The sequence below is a fragment of the Podarcis melisellensis genome (assembly GCF_964234715.1).
Source record: "Podarcis melisellensis genome assembly, chromosome: 12".
Lineage (NCBI taxonomy): Eukaryota > Metazoa > Chordata > Lepidosauria > Squamata > Lacertidae > Podarcis > Podarcis melisellensis.
In genome coordinates this window covers 58,667,515-58,685,125 of record NC_138544.1, presented here as the reverse complement: position 1 = coordinate 58,685,125, position 17,611 = coordinate 58,667,515, and the positions used below count along the sequence as shown (strand labels likewise).

At 50.0% G+C, this 17,611-nt stretch overlaps 1 protein-coding gene across 3 annotated transcripts; it reads right to left on the bottom strand.

Moving 5' to 3' along the window:
* Window positions 1-5,757: 5,757 nt before the first annotated feature.
* LOC309353191 (uncharacterized protein) lies at window positions 5,758-17,352 on the bottom strand. 3 transcript variants are annotated; one of them, XM_081882455.1, is made up of 9 exons: window positions 17,277-17,352; window positions 16,319-16,486; window positions 15,769-16,169; window positions 14,201-14,327; window positions 12,944-13,051; window positions 9,866-9,988; window positions 9,510-9,611; window positions 8,578-8,676; window positions 5,758-6,838 (listed from the first exon to the last, which is right to left on the bottom strand). In XM_081882455.1, exons 3-9 carry the CDS (start codon window positions 16,159-16,161, stop codon window positions 6,102-6,104), a joined length of 1,689 nt encoding a protein of 562 aa, XP_081738581.1. In that variant the 5' UTR covers window positions 16,162-16,169; window positions 16,319-16,486; window positions 17,277-17,352; the 3' UTR covers window positions 5,758-6,101. The 3 variants fall into 3 exon arrangements, with proteins under 3 accessions (XP_081738581.1, XP_081738580.1, XP_081738579.1); XM_081882454.1 differs by lacking the exon at window positions 17,277-17,352 and adding an exon at window positions 17,216-17,265; XM_081882453.1 differs by lacking the exon at window positions 17,277-17,352 and having other exon boundaries at window positions 16,319-16,555.
* Window positions 17,353-17,611: the final 259 nt, after the last annotated feature.

Sequence of the window (17,611 nt, the reverse complement as noted above, 5' to 3'; positions counted from 1 at the left end):
GAGCTTTGACAAGGACCACCAGTCATATCAGCCGGAAAAACCCCCAGAGCCATTTGGAACCCCACTGGATCCATCAGTCTCCAAGGGCGGGCCTTCCTAATAGGTCCGCCGCCTCTGTGGAGGGGGGAAAGTGTTAACATCCTAAATCTTAACAAGAAGTGATCAGAACATGACAAGGGACTGATGTCAATGTCTCCCTCCCTCAGATCACCCTCTTCCTGCTCAGCCAAGAAAACAAGGTCCAGAGTGTGGCTTGCCATGTGGTGTTGGGCCAGTGACATGTTGGGCCAGCCCCATGGTCCTTATGGCAGCCATGAAGTCCTGAGCCGCCCCAGAGCCAGCTGCCTTGGCATGGATGTTGAAGTTTCCCAGATCCAGCAGTCTGGGAGTCTTCAAGACCGCCTCCAAGACCAGCTCTGTCATCTCAGGCAGGGAGACTGCTGGGCAGTAAACCAACAGAATCCCTAATCTGTCCCATTTCCCCAATGTGAGAAGCACACACTCTAGATTCCCACCCTCAACTGGACCGAAAGCCTGGAGATAGAGTGTCTCTATAGACCACAGTGAGACGTGGGTGGCGCTGTGGTCTAAACCACAGAGCCTAGGTCTTGCCGATCGAAAGGTCGGCGGTTTGAATCCCCACGACGGGGTGAGCTCCCGTTGCTCGGTCCCTCCTCCTGCCAAACTAGCAGTTCGCAAGAACATCAAAGTGCAAGTAGATAAATAGGTACCGCTCTGGCGGGAAGGTAAACGGCGTGTGCTGCTCTGGTTCACCAGAAGTGGCTTAGTCATGCTGGCCACATGACCCGGAAGCTGTACGCCGGCTCCCTCGGCCAATAAAGCGAGATGAGCGCCACAACCCCAGAGTCGGCCACGACTGGACCTAATGGTCAGGGGTCCCTTTACCTATAGACCACAGCAACTCGCCCTCCCTGACCCTCAACTCTGGCCTGATGCTGCACTGAGTACCCAGGTGGGCACAGCTGGGTGAGACCAACTCCACCCTGTTGACCCACCCAGGTCTGTGTGATACAAGCCAGACCAGCCTCCTCATCCATAATCAGATAATGGATGAGGGAGATTTTATTCTGGGCCCACCTGGCATTCACAGCAGCAGTTGTGGATCCAAGGGCTGGCTGATATGACAACCACAATTCCCCAGGTTGGAGGAGGGGCTGGTCACTAACTGCCTGTGCCACGTGCCCCTTGCCCGGCCTGCCCCTCCTCGCACGCCATCCCTCCCCCTCCCCAGAACCACTGAAATTGGGCCATTGGCTGCTGTGAAATTTAAAATGCCGACTATGGAATTGGGTCTTACCGAGTAAAGAAATAAAATTACCAGGTGTCTATGGCAGTATTTCAAACTGGGGAGGGGGCTGTTGGGATATTCTAGATTAGAATAAACCTGTAATGGCTTTGAACAGTTGCTAGGCAACGGAAAATTCCCCCAGCAACAGGGGTCCTTATAAGGGCATGTGATCAGTTGAGTCTGGGTCAGTTTAAATGAGCATGTGAAAAAAGTCAGCATTAAGTCTCTGGCCGGATGGCTAAAAGGAGAAAGAGATTGTTTGTTTATTTGATTTTGGATTTTCCCCCCTTTATTAATGACCAGTGTAAAGTTTTGTAAATAATAAAGACTCTGAGAAACAGAACCTGAAGGAGGTGAGGACAGGTGCCCCACCTAGACCCGAAGTCACCCTAGGCCTCAAAACCAAAATTCCCCTTTCTCTCTTCTAAAAATCCAAAACATCTTTTCTCTGCTCTTCTCACAGGATGCTGTTGCATAGGCAAATTGTTACCTTTATCAGTACAAGAGAGCTTCAAAAGTCAGGCCTGGGAACTGACTCTTATCTCACTCTAGTTGCAACACATCTTGGACACGCTGAACCGCAAGGCTCCTCAAGCCCCTTGGCTTCTCTTCCCCCTTTCCTGGGAAGGGCACCAAGAGTCCCAAAGACAGGAGCTTTCTGTTCATGCTCAGGAAACTCATCATGGGGCAGGACTCCTGAGGAGGAGGAGAAAGGGGAGGGAATATATGCTCTGTGCAAATGACTGCGAACTTGTGCTTGTTTGTGAATCTATCACACTTTCTCCTTCTACCAGCCTGGATGGTAGAAATAAAGCTTTCTCTCTGAAACTATTCCTTGAGTGTCTGTTTTGACTCCCATTTCCCTGTCCCGGGCGCAAAGCTCTTCCGACCCGAGGGCAAAGCCTTAAAAGGCTACAAACCAAATGGTATTTATTCCTGTAATGGGAATTTCACTAAAGAGATAGCTGGAATGCTGCTGATGATGCAAAGAAGTAATAGATGCAGGAAAACTTTTCTGTGGAAACTGCCACAAAAAGAAAAGAAAACCCAAGAGTAGATGATGCTTATGCATCAACAACATAGCAGGGGGCAAGAGGCAAAAATGAGCATCAAATGCAAATAGTATCCTTGTACAGGGGGCTCCTTTCTGGATATGGTCACATCGCCACCACCTTCTCTCCATCCAGTTAAGCAAGAAGCAGAATCACAGTTCAAGGAAGCGTCCCAATTGGTCAAATGCACTCAAATGCCAAGAGGACCAGAGAGAGAGAGTGGCCTGGCATGTGGCCCACAGGCTACAGAATTCGCACTCAGGCCATAAAATAAATGATAAAAAAGCAATGGTGTTTCCATCATCAGCTGTTGTTGGCATCCATCTGTCTAGAGAGACAAGGAAGTGTGCCTTGGGGTGAAGTCAAAATGCTGCGTTAGCAACACCGAAGGGACTTCCCCAGGGCACAAGCCTGGGCAGTGTGCCTGGAGGTCCTGGGCTGCCCAGAGGACAAAACCCTCCTCTCAGCCTCACTGGTGTGGTTCTAGGGAAAGCAGAGCAAGATGTTTGGCACTAGCTTGGCTGTTGGAATAATAATAATAATAATAATAATAATAATAATAATACTGTAATAATAATAATAATAATAATAATTTATTTGTACCCCACCCATCTGGCTGGGTTTCCCCAGACACTCTGGGCAGCTCCCAACAGAATATTAAAAACATGATAAAACACCAAACATGAAAAACGTCCCTCAACAGGGTTGCCTTCAGGTGTCTTCTAAAAGTCAGCTGGTTGTTTATTTCCTTGACATCTGATGGGAGGGCATTCCACAGGGCGGGCGCCACTACCGAGAAGGCCCTATACCTGGTTCACTGTAGCTTTGCTTCTCGCAGCGAGGGAACTGCCAGAAGGCCGCATGTTGCCTGTCATTGTTTATAGAGTTTTTGTAATTTATAAGCCTGTGGACTCCACTTTTTTCAGTTCCCCAGCAGTCACCACCATGACCAACTAAATGTACCTTAAATAACGCAATGGTGTGGCTATTGGGAAAAAATCCCCTACTACAGCTATACAAAACAATGGACCCCACACATATCCCAGGGAGTTAAAGTTACTCGAGTTTGTCCCAGGATTTTGCGGTTACTCTTTTATGTCTGCTCAACTCTAAAAATAGTAGTAATAATAATAATAATAATACTCACCCATCTAGCTGGGTTTCCCCAGCCACTCTGGGCAGCTCCCAAGAGAATATTAAAAACACAATAAAGCATCAAACATTAACAACTTCCCTAAACAGGTCTGCCTTCAAAGAAGGCACTCCAAAATGAAAAAGTTACGCACTAGGTTTTTTGAATTTTTATTTTCATAATTCCAGCAATGTTTTAAACTTGTGTATCGGCTCCACAGCAAAGAGGTTACAGGAGATTCATGGAGTGGGAATTAATCCCAAACCGGGGATAGGGGAACAGAGCCTTTAAGTCCACCCAGAATTTGGCAGAGAAGCTTCCTTCCAGCGCCAAAGCGGATGTCGAGATGGCCCCAGAAGGACTCTCAACCAACATCAACCAGCCCCACCCAAGGGGATGGCTTGCTATATGAACTTTACGCTTCTCCAATGGGGAAGGAGCCATCGACGCAGCTTTAAGGGCGGCAAAAGCAATGGTCCCAGAGTCAGTCCTGACCACAGGCCATGGGGACTGGGCTGATAGGAGCGGCAGGTCAACCTGCGGAGAAAGTAACTCGCAGGAAAGCCTATCAGCTGGTGGCAAATTCCCTCCTCTTCCATGACCAACTGATTATGGTATAAGGAGCACGATTCACAACTCCAAGGGGACAGCAGAAGACACCATAGCCACAAACGGAGCTTAAGGAAGCGAGCAAAGTTCCTATTTATAAAAGGCAGGTGCATAAAGAAATCTTCCAGAGGTTGAATATCCCGTAATACGATGGGGACGACAGGAAGGATTCAGCAGCCAATCTGCTTCAACCGAACTGCGGCAAAACATCTCCTTGGACCCCTGCTTTGGAAAGGCAATAGCAACCGCCAGAGTCCTGTGGAAGGACAGAACCAGAACCTCTGAAGTCTGGGATGAAGCCCTACAGAGGGAACCAGAAAACTGGAGAGCGGGCAGCTTAAGGCTGGCACACATCCGCAGGGGATCACCTTTGTCAGAGTGGCTGCCCCTTTAAGGAGGCCCCGATCCACCTCTATGGGGCAGGGGGCAGCGGCAAGCACCTAATGAGGAGCTCTGAGGCCTTCAGTAGCCCAGAGGCAGCGGGCATGGAGGAAATGGGGTCGCTGGGGGGTTGAACAGAGGAGGGAAAGTGAGCCATCCGTTCTGGAGCCTCTTCCCTTGGCACTAACAAGATATTTCCGGGCCCCTGCCCTACACCCACTGTACTGGGTTCATGGCTGGACCCCACAAACCACCGGGCATTCAACGTGCCACTCTAGGGGGCTTCAGCAGATGTCTTTGAGGAGAGGACCCCAGAACTGGCCGTTGCAAACGTCACTGGAAAGGCCTTCTCCTCGTTTGGGTATTTTTGGGGGATTTGTGCCTGTGGCCCCCGGGGAGGGGAGAGGAGGCTGTGCCAAGGGCCAAACCTTCCACAGAGCTGGAGCTGCTGCTATCAAGAGGGGTTCACGTCTCAGCGCCGTTGCCTTCCCAGCCCCACTGATCCCTGGGCATTCAGCGCGTGCCGCCCCCCTGCAGGACGGGCAGAAATCTATGCCCCGGAGGTTGCAAGTCAGGCAGGTGCGTCCCTCAGGCGGACAGAGCCCGGGAGAAAAGAGAAAAGTTTGCCAAAGGAAAAGGAACTGGGGCTTATCGAGGCCGCAGAAACGGAGGAGGACTGCAGGGGGGAAATTAACAAGGCCCTCTCCACCTGCATCCATGGATGGTGCGTGGCCACAGCTTTGCCACACTGCAAAATCCTAGCTGGGCCCACTTTGGCCAGGGAGAGGGAGCCCCTTCCTTCATAACGAGAGGCTTGGCCATCCCAGGAACGCTGCTCCACTGTCTGACCCACGTGAGGACTCAAAAGAGAGCGGTGCAGTAGGCCTGCAGTTTAGGCCCTGGGGATTACCATATTTTTTGCTCTATGACACACTTTTTCCCTCCTAAAAAGTAAGGGGAAATGTGTGTGCATCTTATGGAGCAAATGTAGGCTGCGTAGCTATCCCAGAAGCCAGAACAGCAAGAGGGAGCGCTGCACAGCGATCCCTCTTGCTGTTCTGGCTTCTGGGATTCAGAATATTTTTTTCCTTGTTTTCCTCCTCCAAAAACAAGGTGCGTCTTATGGTCTGGTGCGTCTTACAGAGCGAAAAATACAGTACGTCCTGGAGGTTTGCACGCAAAGGCAGGAAAACACACACACACACACAACCCGAGTGACTATCCCCACCTTACTGGACTCTGTGAGGCCTCGCAAAGGGTTAGCCTTAAAGCCTTAAACCCCAGCACAGGGAACCGGGCCAGGGAAACCCAGCAGGGAAAGCACTTTCTCGTCCCGCTGCTACCTGGCTTGCCAGGCTCAGAGAAAGTTGTGCCAAATCTTGGGCGGCCCTTTCTGCTTGCTTCTCACCCCAAGCCTGGCTCTCCGTTTACCGGTCTGCCTTCCTGCCACCTGCACAAAGCCACAAAGTTGTGCAGGTCTCGGGGGAGAATGCCCTGTTTTCTCCCGAGAGAGGGGTTCCCGGCTGCCTTGCTGAGCTCAAAGGGTCTGCCTGGAGAATGCTCTCTGTGCCTGTTTGAGGGCCGCCCCCTCAACGACGGCGGGTCGAATTCTCCCGCCTCAGGCCCTCAAGTCCCCTGGGACTCGTCCGGCGGTGTTGCACCTCTTGCAGTGGAACAGGCGGGCTCCGCTGGGCATCAGGGTCCCTTTGTAGGACAGCCACGAGCCGCAGGTGTGGCAGCGCCGGCTCTGCATGCGACTGTGGTTCTCCAGGTGTTCCAGCAGCAGCCCCTGGTGCACAAAAGTCCGGTCGCACTGCGGGCAGCGGAAAGGCCAGTCGTCCGAGTGCATCCGCCGGTGGGCGGCCAGGGCGGCCGGGTCAGTGAAGTAGACGCTGCACTCCAGGCAGGGGGCGGGCCGGCCGGGCGCAGGAGACTGCTGGTTCTGGTCAAAGGTGGGCGGGCCGGCCTTGCTGCAGACGGAGCAGGGCAGGGCCCAGTCGGCCGAGTGGACGCGCTCGTGGACGGCCAGCGACTTCTGGCTGGAGAAGCACAGGTTGCACTGGGCGCACGGGAACTGGGCGCCGGGCGCATGCGTCAGAAGGTGCTGCGAGAGCTGGCCCTGGAAGGCAAAGCTCCGGTTGCAGCCCGTGCACTGGAACTTGCGCTTGCGGCTATAGGGGTGGTCGGCGGAGGCCGTCCGCGGCGAGCCGTCCGTGGCACACATCTCGCACTGGAAGAGGTTGCCTTCGACCGCTTTCCGCTCGGGGTCCTCCGTCGCTCTGGGTTGGGCGGCTGACTTCTCGTCGGTTTCCTCCTCCTCCTCTTCTGCGGCCCTGCACGGCGTCTGGCGTCCACCTGGGCCAAAAAGCAAACCGTCTTTAGGAAAAGGGGGCTGGGCAGGCGCAAGGAAAAGTCTCCTGAGGCTCACAGGAAACTGTTAGATCGTTGGGTCCATCCTGCTCCGTACTGTCTACACTGGCAGGCAGCCGTTGTGGGGGATTTCAGATGAGGACATTCCCAGCCCTATCTAGAGAGGTCACTGGTAGCCGAATCTGGGACCTCCTGCACGCCAAGCAGAGGCTCTACTGCTGAGCTCCCCTAAAATTAAAGCAAGATTCTAGTCCTCAATGTTCTAAATCAAGGGCTGATTTAACCAAGTGCTGCTCCATGTAGCTCTGTATTGCCTACACTGACTGATAGCAGATCTCCAGGGTTCCCCCCACTTTGTCGACAGATGCGACTGCGGATTAAGCCAGGAACTTCCTCGAATGTTTTAATTTGTTTTTGCTAATAATCTTACTGACTTATTCTTTTTGCAGACCACTTTGAAGTTTCAACTTTTGAATGGAAGAGGTAAAGGTTTTGGATTATCACAAAAGATGTGGGAGGAAAGGATTAATAATAATAGGAGCCACAAAAGGGAGGATGGAACTCCAGGAGATTCCTTGGAATCTTGTTTTTATTATTTATGTGTGCTCTATTCCCTGTAAAAAAATTATTTGAAAAACCAAAAAAATATTTTTTATATAAAAAAAGTTTTTACTTTTGAAAAGTTAAAATAAGAATACAGTCATACCTTGGATTACAGACGCTTCGGGTTGCGCGATTTTGGGTTGTGCACCACGCCAAACCCAGAAGTACCGGAACAGGTTACTTCTGGGTTTCAGCAATTGTGCATGCGCAGAAGCACTAAATCACACTTTGCACATGTGCAGAAGCGCCAAATCACGCCCTGTGTATGCACAGGTGCGACGGTGCGGGTTGCGAACGTGCCTCCCACACGGATCACATTCGCAACCCAAGCGTCCACTGTAAGATTAAAACTAGAAGGCACTTTCTAAACATCTGAGAAAGCTTTCCTAAGCAAGAAAGTTTTTAGCACGTACCGAAAAGAGTATATAATTGTCAGGGAACTGCCATCAGAACGAGAAACAGAGGCAGGGCCACCCAGCGATGCTGGAGAGGGGACGAGCAGGGGGGAAGGATTTCAATGTAACACCCATAGAGAAGAGAGGGAGATGGAGGAATTGGTGACAGGGCTCCAAGACCCTTCACCCGAATCTAGTGGACAGAGCGCTGGCACACCCCTGCCTTCCCCTTACTTGCGCAGACGCGTTCCGCGCAGAGAACATAGGAGGAGACTCGGGGTCAAACAGCTTTTATGCTGGAAGAGGTTCAAGAGACCCCGACTCTCGGATTCTGCAAGTGACTCACAGGTCACGGAGGGCGAGCTCCGACCCTAGGCATGGTTGGGGCAAGCAAACTAACTGAACTGAAGTAAGGTTACGCACAAGTAACCCCTAACAACCATTACAATAATGAAGACTGATATCAATAAGCAAGGAGTTCCACAGTTTAGGTGCCGCTACATCGAACGATTGAGTAAAGATCTTGCAGTTTGGCCTGGATGTGGGTCTGCCTGAAGAATGCTATGGATCTTTAGGTAGCCACAACATCTCCCCAGCAGCTCTATTCTATGACGAAACCTAAAAGGCCTTCCTCCTCTTTGCAGGGGTTGGACTAGATGACCCTTGGAGCCCCTTCCGACTCAACGGATTCTTTGATTTTATTATTCTTCCCAAGTCAGCCCTCACCTGCTGGAACCAAGACCTGCTGGTCCTCAATGGGCTGTTCTTCTTCCTCTTCCTCTTCCTCCTCCTCCTCCTGTTTAATCCAGGCAGGAGCAGGGGGCCCTGCGGATGAGAGAGAGGAGACCGAAACTGCTCATCATTCCCCAGCAATCTTTTACGCCCCCCCCCAAAGAACCCAACCGTCATTTTACTGACGGGAAAAGGCCGACATGCAGAAAAAGTCCAACGACAGCAGAGGCTGCGGACAAATGTCATCGCACACGGAGATGCTTTTTTTGTTTATCAAATCACTTTAAAATATGTATATTGCTGCATCATTAAAAATGTATTTCAAAGCGGCTTACGGAAACAAAAGCATAAGATCATGGGTAGGCAAACTAAGGCCCGGGGGCCAGATGCGGCCCAATCGCCTTCTACTGTAAATCCAGCCCACAGACAGTCCAGGAATCAGCATGTTTTTTACATGAGTAGAATGTGTCCGTTTATTTAAAATGCACCTCTGGGTTATTTGTGGGTCATAGGAATTTGTTCATTTTTTTTTTTCAAAATATAGTCTGGCCCCCCGCAAGGTCTGAGGAACAGTGGACCGGCCCCCTGCTGAAAAAGTTTGCTGAGCCCTGCATAAGACCATTTAAAAGCGGAGCCCAACTAACCGCGGTGGAAGGAGGTTTTCTTAACTGCCTGCCTAGGACTGGCGGAGTACAGTAGGCATTTGAAAATTGGGCACAGAAGGCGCCTGCTGAATCTCTAGTGGCAGGGAGTTCTGCAGGACCAGGCCGACGACGCTCAAGACTCTGTTTTCTCATTGTCGTCAAACAAGCTTCACCAACCCGGAGAACGGTCAACGGCACTGCTGGCCTGTTCTTGGTGCTCATCCCGGGGCCCAGATCCACGAAGGGCTCCTGGTTCTGTGCCCAAGGAGCCTCAACACTCACCGCTGCCAGGGCTCCTGGGAGACGCAGGTTCTTCCTTAATGTGAATTTCCTCCCGCTCTTCCTTAATCTGCAGCCCCGTCTCGTCTTGAACAATCTGGAGTTCTTTGGGAAATAAAGAGGAAATTTCTGTATACTCCAAATGATTTTTTCTGGGAATCAAACCTCAGCTCCCCCCCTTTTTTTTTTGCTATGGCATTTGGGGAACTTCTGACCCCAAGTGCTGCTAAGAAGCAGTGTGGATAAAAATCAATGATTTAAAAAAATAAAATAAAATAAATTGGATTTTTTTAGATCCAAATTGGATTTTTAAAATAAAATGTTTTCAGAGGAAAGAACTTTCTAAAGAGAGGACTCACCCAAGTCGGGGTCGATGGCGAGGTTCATTTCTTGACTCTCTTCTGGGTCATCAAAGGGCCTCACCTCCTCCTTGACCTCTTCCCCGTCCCAGGAAGAAGCGTCCGTTGCAGCGATTGGGGATCCTGAGCCCAGGGAATGAATGAATTTTATTATTGCGGTCACAGATCAGTTGTCCGGGTCACTTACACTATCAGGAAAACCATAAAACACAACAGGGATCCATTGAATTGCAATTGGGTATAACAGAGACAATTCAGATATAGCGGCAGTTAAAAATATATATATATATATTAAATCTTGGTCACTAAAATATAACCTAAAATTATCATTGAAAACCTTAATCATTTAGCTTGTTCCCGAAGTTTTATGGCAGTCGCACAGAATTTGGCCACCCTTAGCGTAATCTCCAGATCCTTGTCCTCTACCAGGAGTTTTAGACATTGAAGTTCGGACCCATTTGGAGATTTCTGTATAACAGGAGTGATAAATACCGAGCGTATATCCCCGTAGAAACGGCAGTGTAACAAGAATTTGGTTGAGCCCAGGGGAAATGAGGACACCCGTGACCTCTTGCTCCTCACTTAGCACATCTCCCAGGCCCAAGAGCATCCCTGCGCAGACACTCGCTGCAGGCTCAGGAGGGCAAGACAACCAGAACCGCCACTCAGAGCAGCTGGGACTTGTGTCTGTGCTTGCTTTTTTCCTCCTTCAGACCGTTCCCTTTTCCTCGTGTGCCACGTCCCAATTCTGAGATTCCTTAACGGCAGTACAGTGGTACCTCAGTTTAAGAACAGCCTTGTTTACGAACTATTTGGTTTATGAACTCTGCAAAACCGGAAGTAGTGTCCCAGTTTGCAAACTTTACCTCGGTCTAAGAACGGAAGCCGAACAGTGGAAGGGAACTGGTGGCAGGAGGCCTTGTTAGGGAAAGCGCGCCTTGGTTTAAGAACGGTTTCGGTTTAAGAATGGACTTCCGGAACGGATTAAGTTCGTAAACCGAGGTACTACTGTACATAAAATAATATGATGAGTCTTCCTTACTGGATCGGACCCATCTAGGCAAACATCCTGCCATCACGGTGGCCAACCAGCTGTCCCAACAGGAAGCCCAAAGCAAGACCTGAGATTTTATCACATGTGGTGGGAATGTAAGAAAGTAAAGAACTTTTGGGATGATATATAATGAGATGAAAAAGATGTTGAAATATACATTCTTTAAAAAACCAGAAGCATTTTTACTTGGTATTATAGGCCAGGACATTAATAGACAAGATGTCAAACTGTTTTTATATGCAACAACAGCGGCAAGAGTATTGTTAGCCCAGAAATGGAAGCAAGAAGAAATTCCAACGAAAGAAGAATGGCAGACAAAATTAATGGACTATGCATAATTGGACAAAATGACAGGAAGGATTCGAAACCGCTGCGCTCCCGAGGCTTCAGGCGGCTATCCTTGAAGCCAAGGAGCCTGCATTCGCTCCATAAGATGCACACACATTTCCCCTTAATTTTTGGAGGGGAAAATGTGAGTCTTATAGAGCGAAAAATACGGTAGTTTGGATCGGGGGATGGTCTGCGCCTACAGATCTGTACACAGAATCTGGCAACCATCCGGGTCGTCTTACGATCTTTGCCTAACAGGAAAAGGTCAACCCAGCTCTACCTCTCCTTTAAATCAGAACCAGTGAAGGCGGTGAAGGTCCTGTGTGAGTGCCTGGAGGCGGTTGGAGGTTGGATGGCGGCTAACAGATTGAGGTTGAATCCTGACAAGACAGAAGTACTGTTTCTGGGGGACAGGAGGCGGGCAGGTGTGGAGGATTCCCTGGTCCTGAATGGGGTAACTGTGCCCCTGAAGGACCAGGTGCGCAGCCTGGGAGTCATTTTGGACTCACAGCTGTCCATGGAGGCGCAGATTAACTCTGTGTCCAGGGCAGCTGTCTGCCAGCTCCACCTGGTACGCAGGCTTAGACCCTACCTCCCCGCAGACTGTCTCGCCAGAGTGGTGCATGCTCTAGTTATCTCCCGCTTGGACTACTGCAATGCACTCTACGTGGGGCTACCTTTGAAGGTGACCCGGAAACTGCAATTAATCCAGAATGCGGCAGCTAGACTGGTAACTGGGAGTGGCCGCCGGGACCACATAACACCGGTTCTGAGAGATCTGCATTGGCTCCCAGTACGTTTCCGAGCACAATTCAAAGTGTTGGTGCTGACCTTTAAAGCCCTAAACGGCCTCGGTCCTGTATACCTGAAGGAGCGTCTCCACCCCCATCGTTCAGCCCGGACACTGAGATCCAGCGCCGAGGGCCTTCTGGCGGTTCCCTCATTGCGAGAAGTGAGGTTACAGGGAACCAGACAGAGGGCCTTCTCGGTAGTGGCGCCCGCCCTGTGGAACGCCCTCCCATCAGATGTCAAAGAGATAAAGAATTACCTGACGTTCAGAAGACATCTTAAGGCAGCCCTGTTTAGGGATGTTTTTAATATGTAATGCTGTATTGTTTTTAATACTGATTGGGAGCCGCCCAGAGTGGCTGGGGAAACTCAGCCAGATGGGCGGGGTATAAATAATAAATTATTATTATTATTATTATTATTTTTACTTTTCCGGGAGGTCAGCAAGCTTCACCAGCAGGGGGTCAATGGTCTCACTACGCGCCTCTTCATAAAAGGGACATCTAAAGAACAAGTGTTCTGGGCTTCCTATCTCCCCCAATGAACAGGCGCAAAGTCTCTGAGCACATGGGACTTTCTTAAAGAATCCTTCCAGGACCAGCGAGTTCAGAGCTGAGCTTCTGGCAAGTGAAAAAGCCCTTCTTGCATTTTTGGATACGAGAAAGAAGAGATATGCTGCCGGTGCGGCTATATCTCTCTTGATTTCTCCAATTTTATAGTCGGGGCACCTTGAGCAGTCCCGTTGTCTCTCAGTGTCTATGGTTCTTTGCCTGACCGCAGCTTCTGCCTGGCCCAACATCTTGCTCATGTGTTTTCATGCCCAAACAGTAACACTGCCGCCAGGAAAGTGGAGAGGGCCATTTAAGGGAGAAGGGGCTTGATCCCTCATCACCCCACCCACCTACCTGGATCCACAGGCAGCTCCTCCGCCTCCGAGTCTCCTGGGTCTTCCACACGGGGTTCCTCCCCTCGCTCAATCTGGGACAGGATCCTGGGCTTGGAAATGGCATAGTCTGGCCACGGGAAAAGGAGAGGCAGTCAGTCTCATTCAGAACAGGGTGGTGGGGCTTGCACAATGGGCAGAAATGCCAGGGGGGTGCGAGGAAGAGGATTGGGGGCAGGAGAGAATGAACATTAATTGGAATATAGAAGCAGTGTGCCCAAAAGCAGGTATGGCACAGCTATATTTTTTCCCACAAAGCAAAACATCCTTTATCGTTGAAAAGATCACGACTCCTGCACACTGGAGGAACTTATCCCTTTCAGCATATACTAAAAGTTATGGATCTCATGAACAAATCCGAATAAAATATACACACAATGACAGAAGGGATGTTATGTGATCTTCTAAACCGCGATTTGTTGGTTCTGGATGACACAAGCTGCGCTCAGTCAAAAAATGGAAGTCAAAACATTTGAAAGTGTGTGGCACAGATTTGATTTATTATGTTCCTACGCCACTTTTAATTCAAACACCTACTTCCTTTTAAATGTTGGCTTGCTTTGTTCTTGTTCTTACTGTCTGCTTTGCAGTTCCGTTCTGCGTTTTCACGGCGTGAACCGAGACCTTCAGACGAAGGACGGTACACAAATTTGATAAATAACAATTGAAACATTTGATTGACGTTGGAATGAGACTGAGTTGAGAAATAAGACTAAGAGCACATATTGATATAGGAATATATTAGATAATATGTAAAGAAATATACAATAATAAGAGTACATTCACTTGTAGAAAAGGAATGTACAATGGGAAAGACAGGAAGTCTAGTGTGTTGGTATGTTTATGATTTTGGGGGGAATTTGTTTTTGTTTTTTCTCTTTGTTCTTTCTTTTATTTTGTTTCATTTTCTTTCTAGGTATATAAAATTTGCATATAATTTTTGTATACATGTTGGAAATTATATTATAGTAAGTCCTGTAATGTAATATGACAACGTTTACTGATGTAATATAAGAATGTTAACAAATAAATAAAATGCAAATTCATAAAAAAAGATAAATAACAATTGAAAAATAGAATGGCCTTCAAAGCGACTTATAAGCAACGGGCAGCGATAACGCAATCACACATAACGGAACAGCACAAAGAAGCTGTAAATCATTTGGGAGATTTAAGAGGGAAAGAGGCACAGATCCCACCTGGGTGTCGAAGCTCTTACCCAGTGACACCAGCATCTCGTAGTTGCTGCGCATGACCCCTTTGTACAGCTCCTTCTGCCCCTCGTCCAGGTTGGCCCACTCCTGAGCGTCAAAATGGACCGAGATGTCGCCAAAGGTCACGGGCACCTGGGGTGGAAAGAGTCCCAAACGTCAGAGCTCCCGCCTCCGTCCGTCGCGTCCAGAGATCCTTCCCCCTCCGCCCACTTTTGATCTCCTCATTCAAGGGGGGAAAACGGCAGCTCAGGCCTAGGGGGGTCTCAGCAAATCTACCCAGAGGGGAAGATTCCCCAAGGAAGCAGCTGTGAGGACTGAAAACTGAAAAGACATGGAATACGCAGGAGAATTGATTTTGAGGAGATATTGAGGGCGTTTGTAGAATTTGTACTGTTAAAACGGAAAGGGGTCAAACCATCGCAAGAGGTGTTGAAATTTTGGGAGGTTGGATAGTTACAATGGAATGGTCTCAGTGGTGGGGTGCACATGTTTATTCTTATTTATTTATGATTCTTACTTTGTCCAAAAATAAATAAAATTAAACCTCCCGATGGAGTTCCCGTCAGAAAGTTCTTCTTGACGTTTATTTTGGAATCTCTAGCCCCAGCCTACCTCACAGGGCTGTTGTGAGGATAAGATGGGGATTGTCATGTAAGCCGCCTTGAACTCCATGGAGGAAAAGTGGGATGCAAAAGTAATGAAGACGAAGAATCACAGAGAAACTTGCACCTTAATATCAGCAAGACAAAGGAGATGGTGTTGGACTTTCGGAGGAAGAGAGGAGAACTAGCCCCGCTGTGTGGAGAGAGAGAGTCTCTTCCTTTAAAGTCCTAGGAGTTTATCTCAGTGAAGGCCTTACTGGGAAAATCAACACAACCCAGGTGGTTAAGAAAGACTCCATCTCCTCAAGAGTATTGTGGAAGAATGATGTCAATCAACATTTGATGATCTCCTTCTACACAATAGGACACAATAGAAGGACACAATAGAAAGTGTCCTTTTATACTGCATCACGGTGTGGGACGCTGGTTTGACATCATCTGATAGGAAGTGCCTACAGAGGGTGGTGAATACAGCACAAGATATTATGGGCTGTCCCGTGAATCCACTGGATGAAACAGGGAAGAACGTTGCCTCAGGAGAGTGAGGAAAATTCTCAGGGATGATTATTCACACCCTGGCCGGCACTTTCTTGATCTCCTGCCCTGGTGCAGAAGATATAGAAGCAGGATTAGTCGCACCAACAGGGTGAAGAACAGCTTCTACCCCTGGGCCATTAGGCTGCTGAGTGAAAAGAGAACAACAGGGCAACGGACCTTCGGGTTTGGTGTGTGTGTCTATCAGTAAACGAGGGGAATTAAGACTAAGAGAGCTGAGTGGGGGGTGCTTGTGTAATCTCACTGTATGCAAGTTGTACAAGTGACACTAAAGTATTTCAGTAAAAACCTCCAAGGAAGGAGTGTTCAACACATATATTTTGTATAATTCACATATATGTTGTATAATTTACATATAATTTGTATAATGTACATATAATTTGTAGTGCAAATTAAGCCGGCCGGAGCAATGTTACCTGAGGGATTTCTCCTTTAACGCCCGGAGGAAGCCTCAGGATCCAGAAGTTGCGGTTCTTCAGCAGGTTCTCCAAGTTGTCCAGCCTCCTCTGGAGTAGGCTGTTCTCCCGGATCAGGGTCCCGAGCGCGGACAGCTTGCTCTCCAGCTCCTGCCCCATCTCCGCCACCACCCTCTCGCAGACGACCCACTTCTCCTCCGCTGCCACCATCCTCCTCTCCAGGCCCTGAAGACGGGCGCCATGAGAAGGAAGCGCCGTGTCCGTGGCTTCCACGGCAGACCACGAAGACGCCTCCGGGACGGGCACCTTCCTCTCCCCGTTAACCGTGGCCTTGCAGGGCGCCGCAGGGTGCGACGGCAGCTGGCGGCCGGATTCTGAAACCTCGAACTCCATGGCTTGCTCTGCAAGGGTGGAGGAAATGGAATCAGTGTCAGAAGGGACCACCAAAGGTCATCCAGACCAACCCCGCGTGATTCAAGCGCTGGATGAGAATCGAGCCTCCAACATTATTGGAGAGCAAGGAAAGGAATGCCTTTCAGAGGCCGCTTACCGGAAGCTGTGAAATTTCACCGCTGGGGACAGGGTCCTGGGTAAGAGTCGCTTGCCAGGTTTTGATGCCCCTTATCGGAACCAAAACATCAATGTTGGAGAGAGATGTGCGCCGCGTTGGGGATGCCCTTCACCCTAGGAAAGGGGGCCTTGGGGGAAAGTTGGCAAGCTGCCAAGAGGGAAGAAAGCCAAAAGCTTAGATGCCACCCTCCCTTAAGTCCCATACCCCAAAGCAAAGGTGTATTTTCTCCCCCCCCCCTTTTCAAGCCAGGGCAGGGCAGGGCTCCTGCTGCACCCCCAGAAGCATCTTTCGAAAGCAGCAGAGCCCTCAGCACCTTCGCTGCACCCCCAAAATAATCACCAGGAATCTTTCCTGCCTCTCTTCTGCTTTATCCAACCTAAGGTGTCCTCAAGGAACCCCCAAAGTGCTTTGCTGCACCCCAAGGCACCCTGAAATGCAGCTGCCTAGCTCTTCTGCACACAAGGCACCCTGAAATGCAAGTGATCAGCCCTTCTGCACCCAAGGCACCCTGAAATACAGATGACCAGCCCTTCTACACCCCAAGGCACTCTGATATGCAACTGCCTAGCCCTTCTGTACCCAAGGCACCCTGAAATGCAGAAGATCGGCCTTTCTGCACCCCAAGGCACCATGAAATGCAAATGATCAGCCCTTCTACACCCCATGGCACTCTGAAATGCAACTGCCTAGCCCTTCTGCACCCAAGGCACCCTAAATGCAAATGACCAACCCTTCTGCACCCCAAGGCACCCTGAAATGCAGAAGATCGGCCCTTCTGCACCCTGAAATGCGGCTGCCTAGCCCTTCTGCACCCAAGGCAGCCTGCAATGCAACTGACCGGCCCCTCCGCGCTCACCCCGCATCCCTTTGCAATACCCTCAGCCCGCCCTGCCGCTTCTCTCCCGCTTTTGTCTCCCGCGCAGAGCCCCACACTTGCCTTGGGTCCGTGGGGCCGGCACTGCGCATGCTCGCGAGGACCAGGCCTGGGCGACGAAGCCGCAGCTCCCCGGGAGCGACTCCGCACCGCCACCTGCAGGGCAGGAGGAGAAGCGCAGGGAGCCGGCCGCCGGAGGGCTACGCAACCTCCCCGCTTCACCGGATTGGCGCACAGGGCGGAGGTATTTGCATAGACACGCCCCCCTCCATCGCTCTCGAACTACAACTCCCATCATCCCTTTCCATGGGGCGCGTTTGCTGGGGCTGATCGTTGCTTATCTATAATGTAGTTGCATTTATTTGTTGCAGACTTTATTTTATTTTATTTATGGTTGC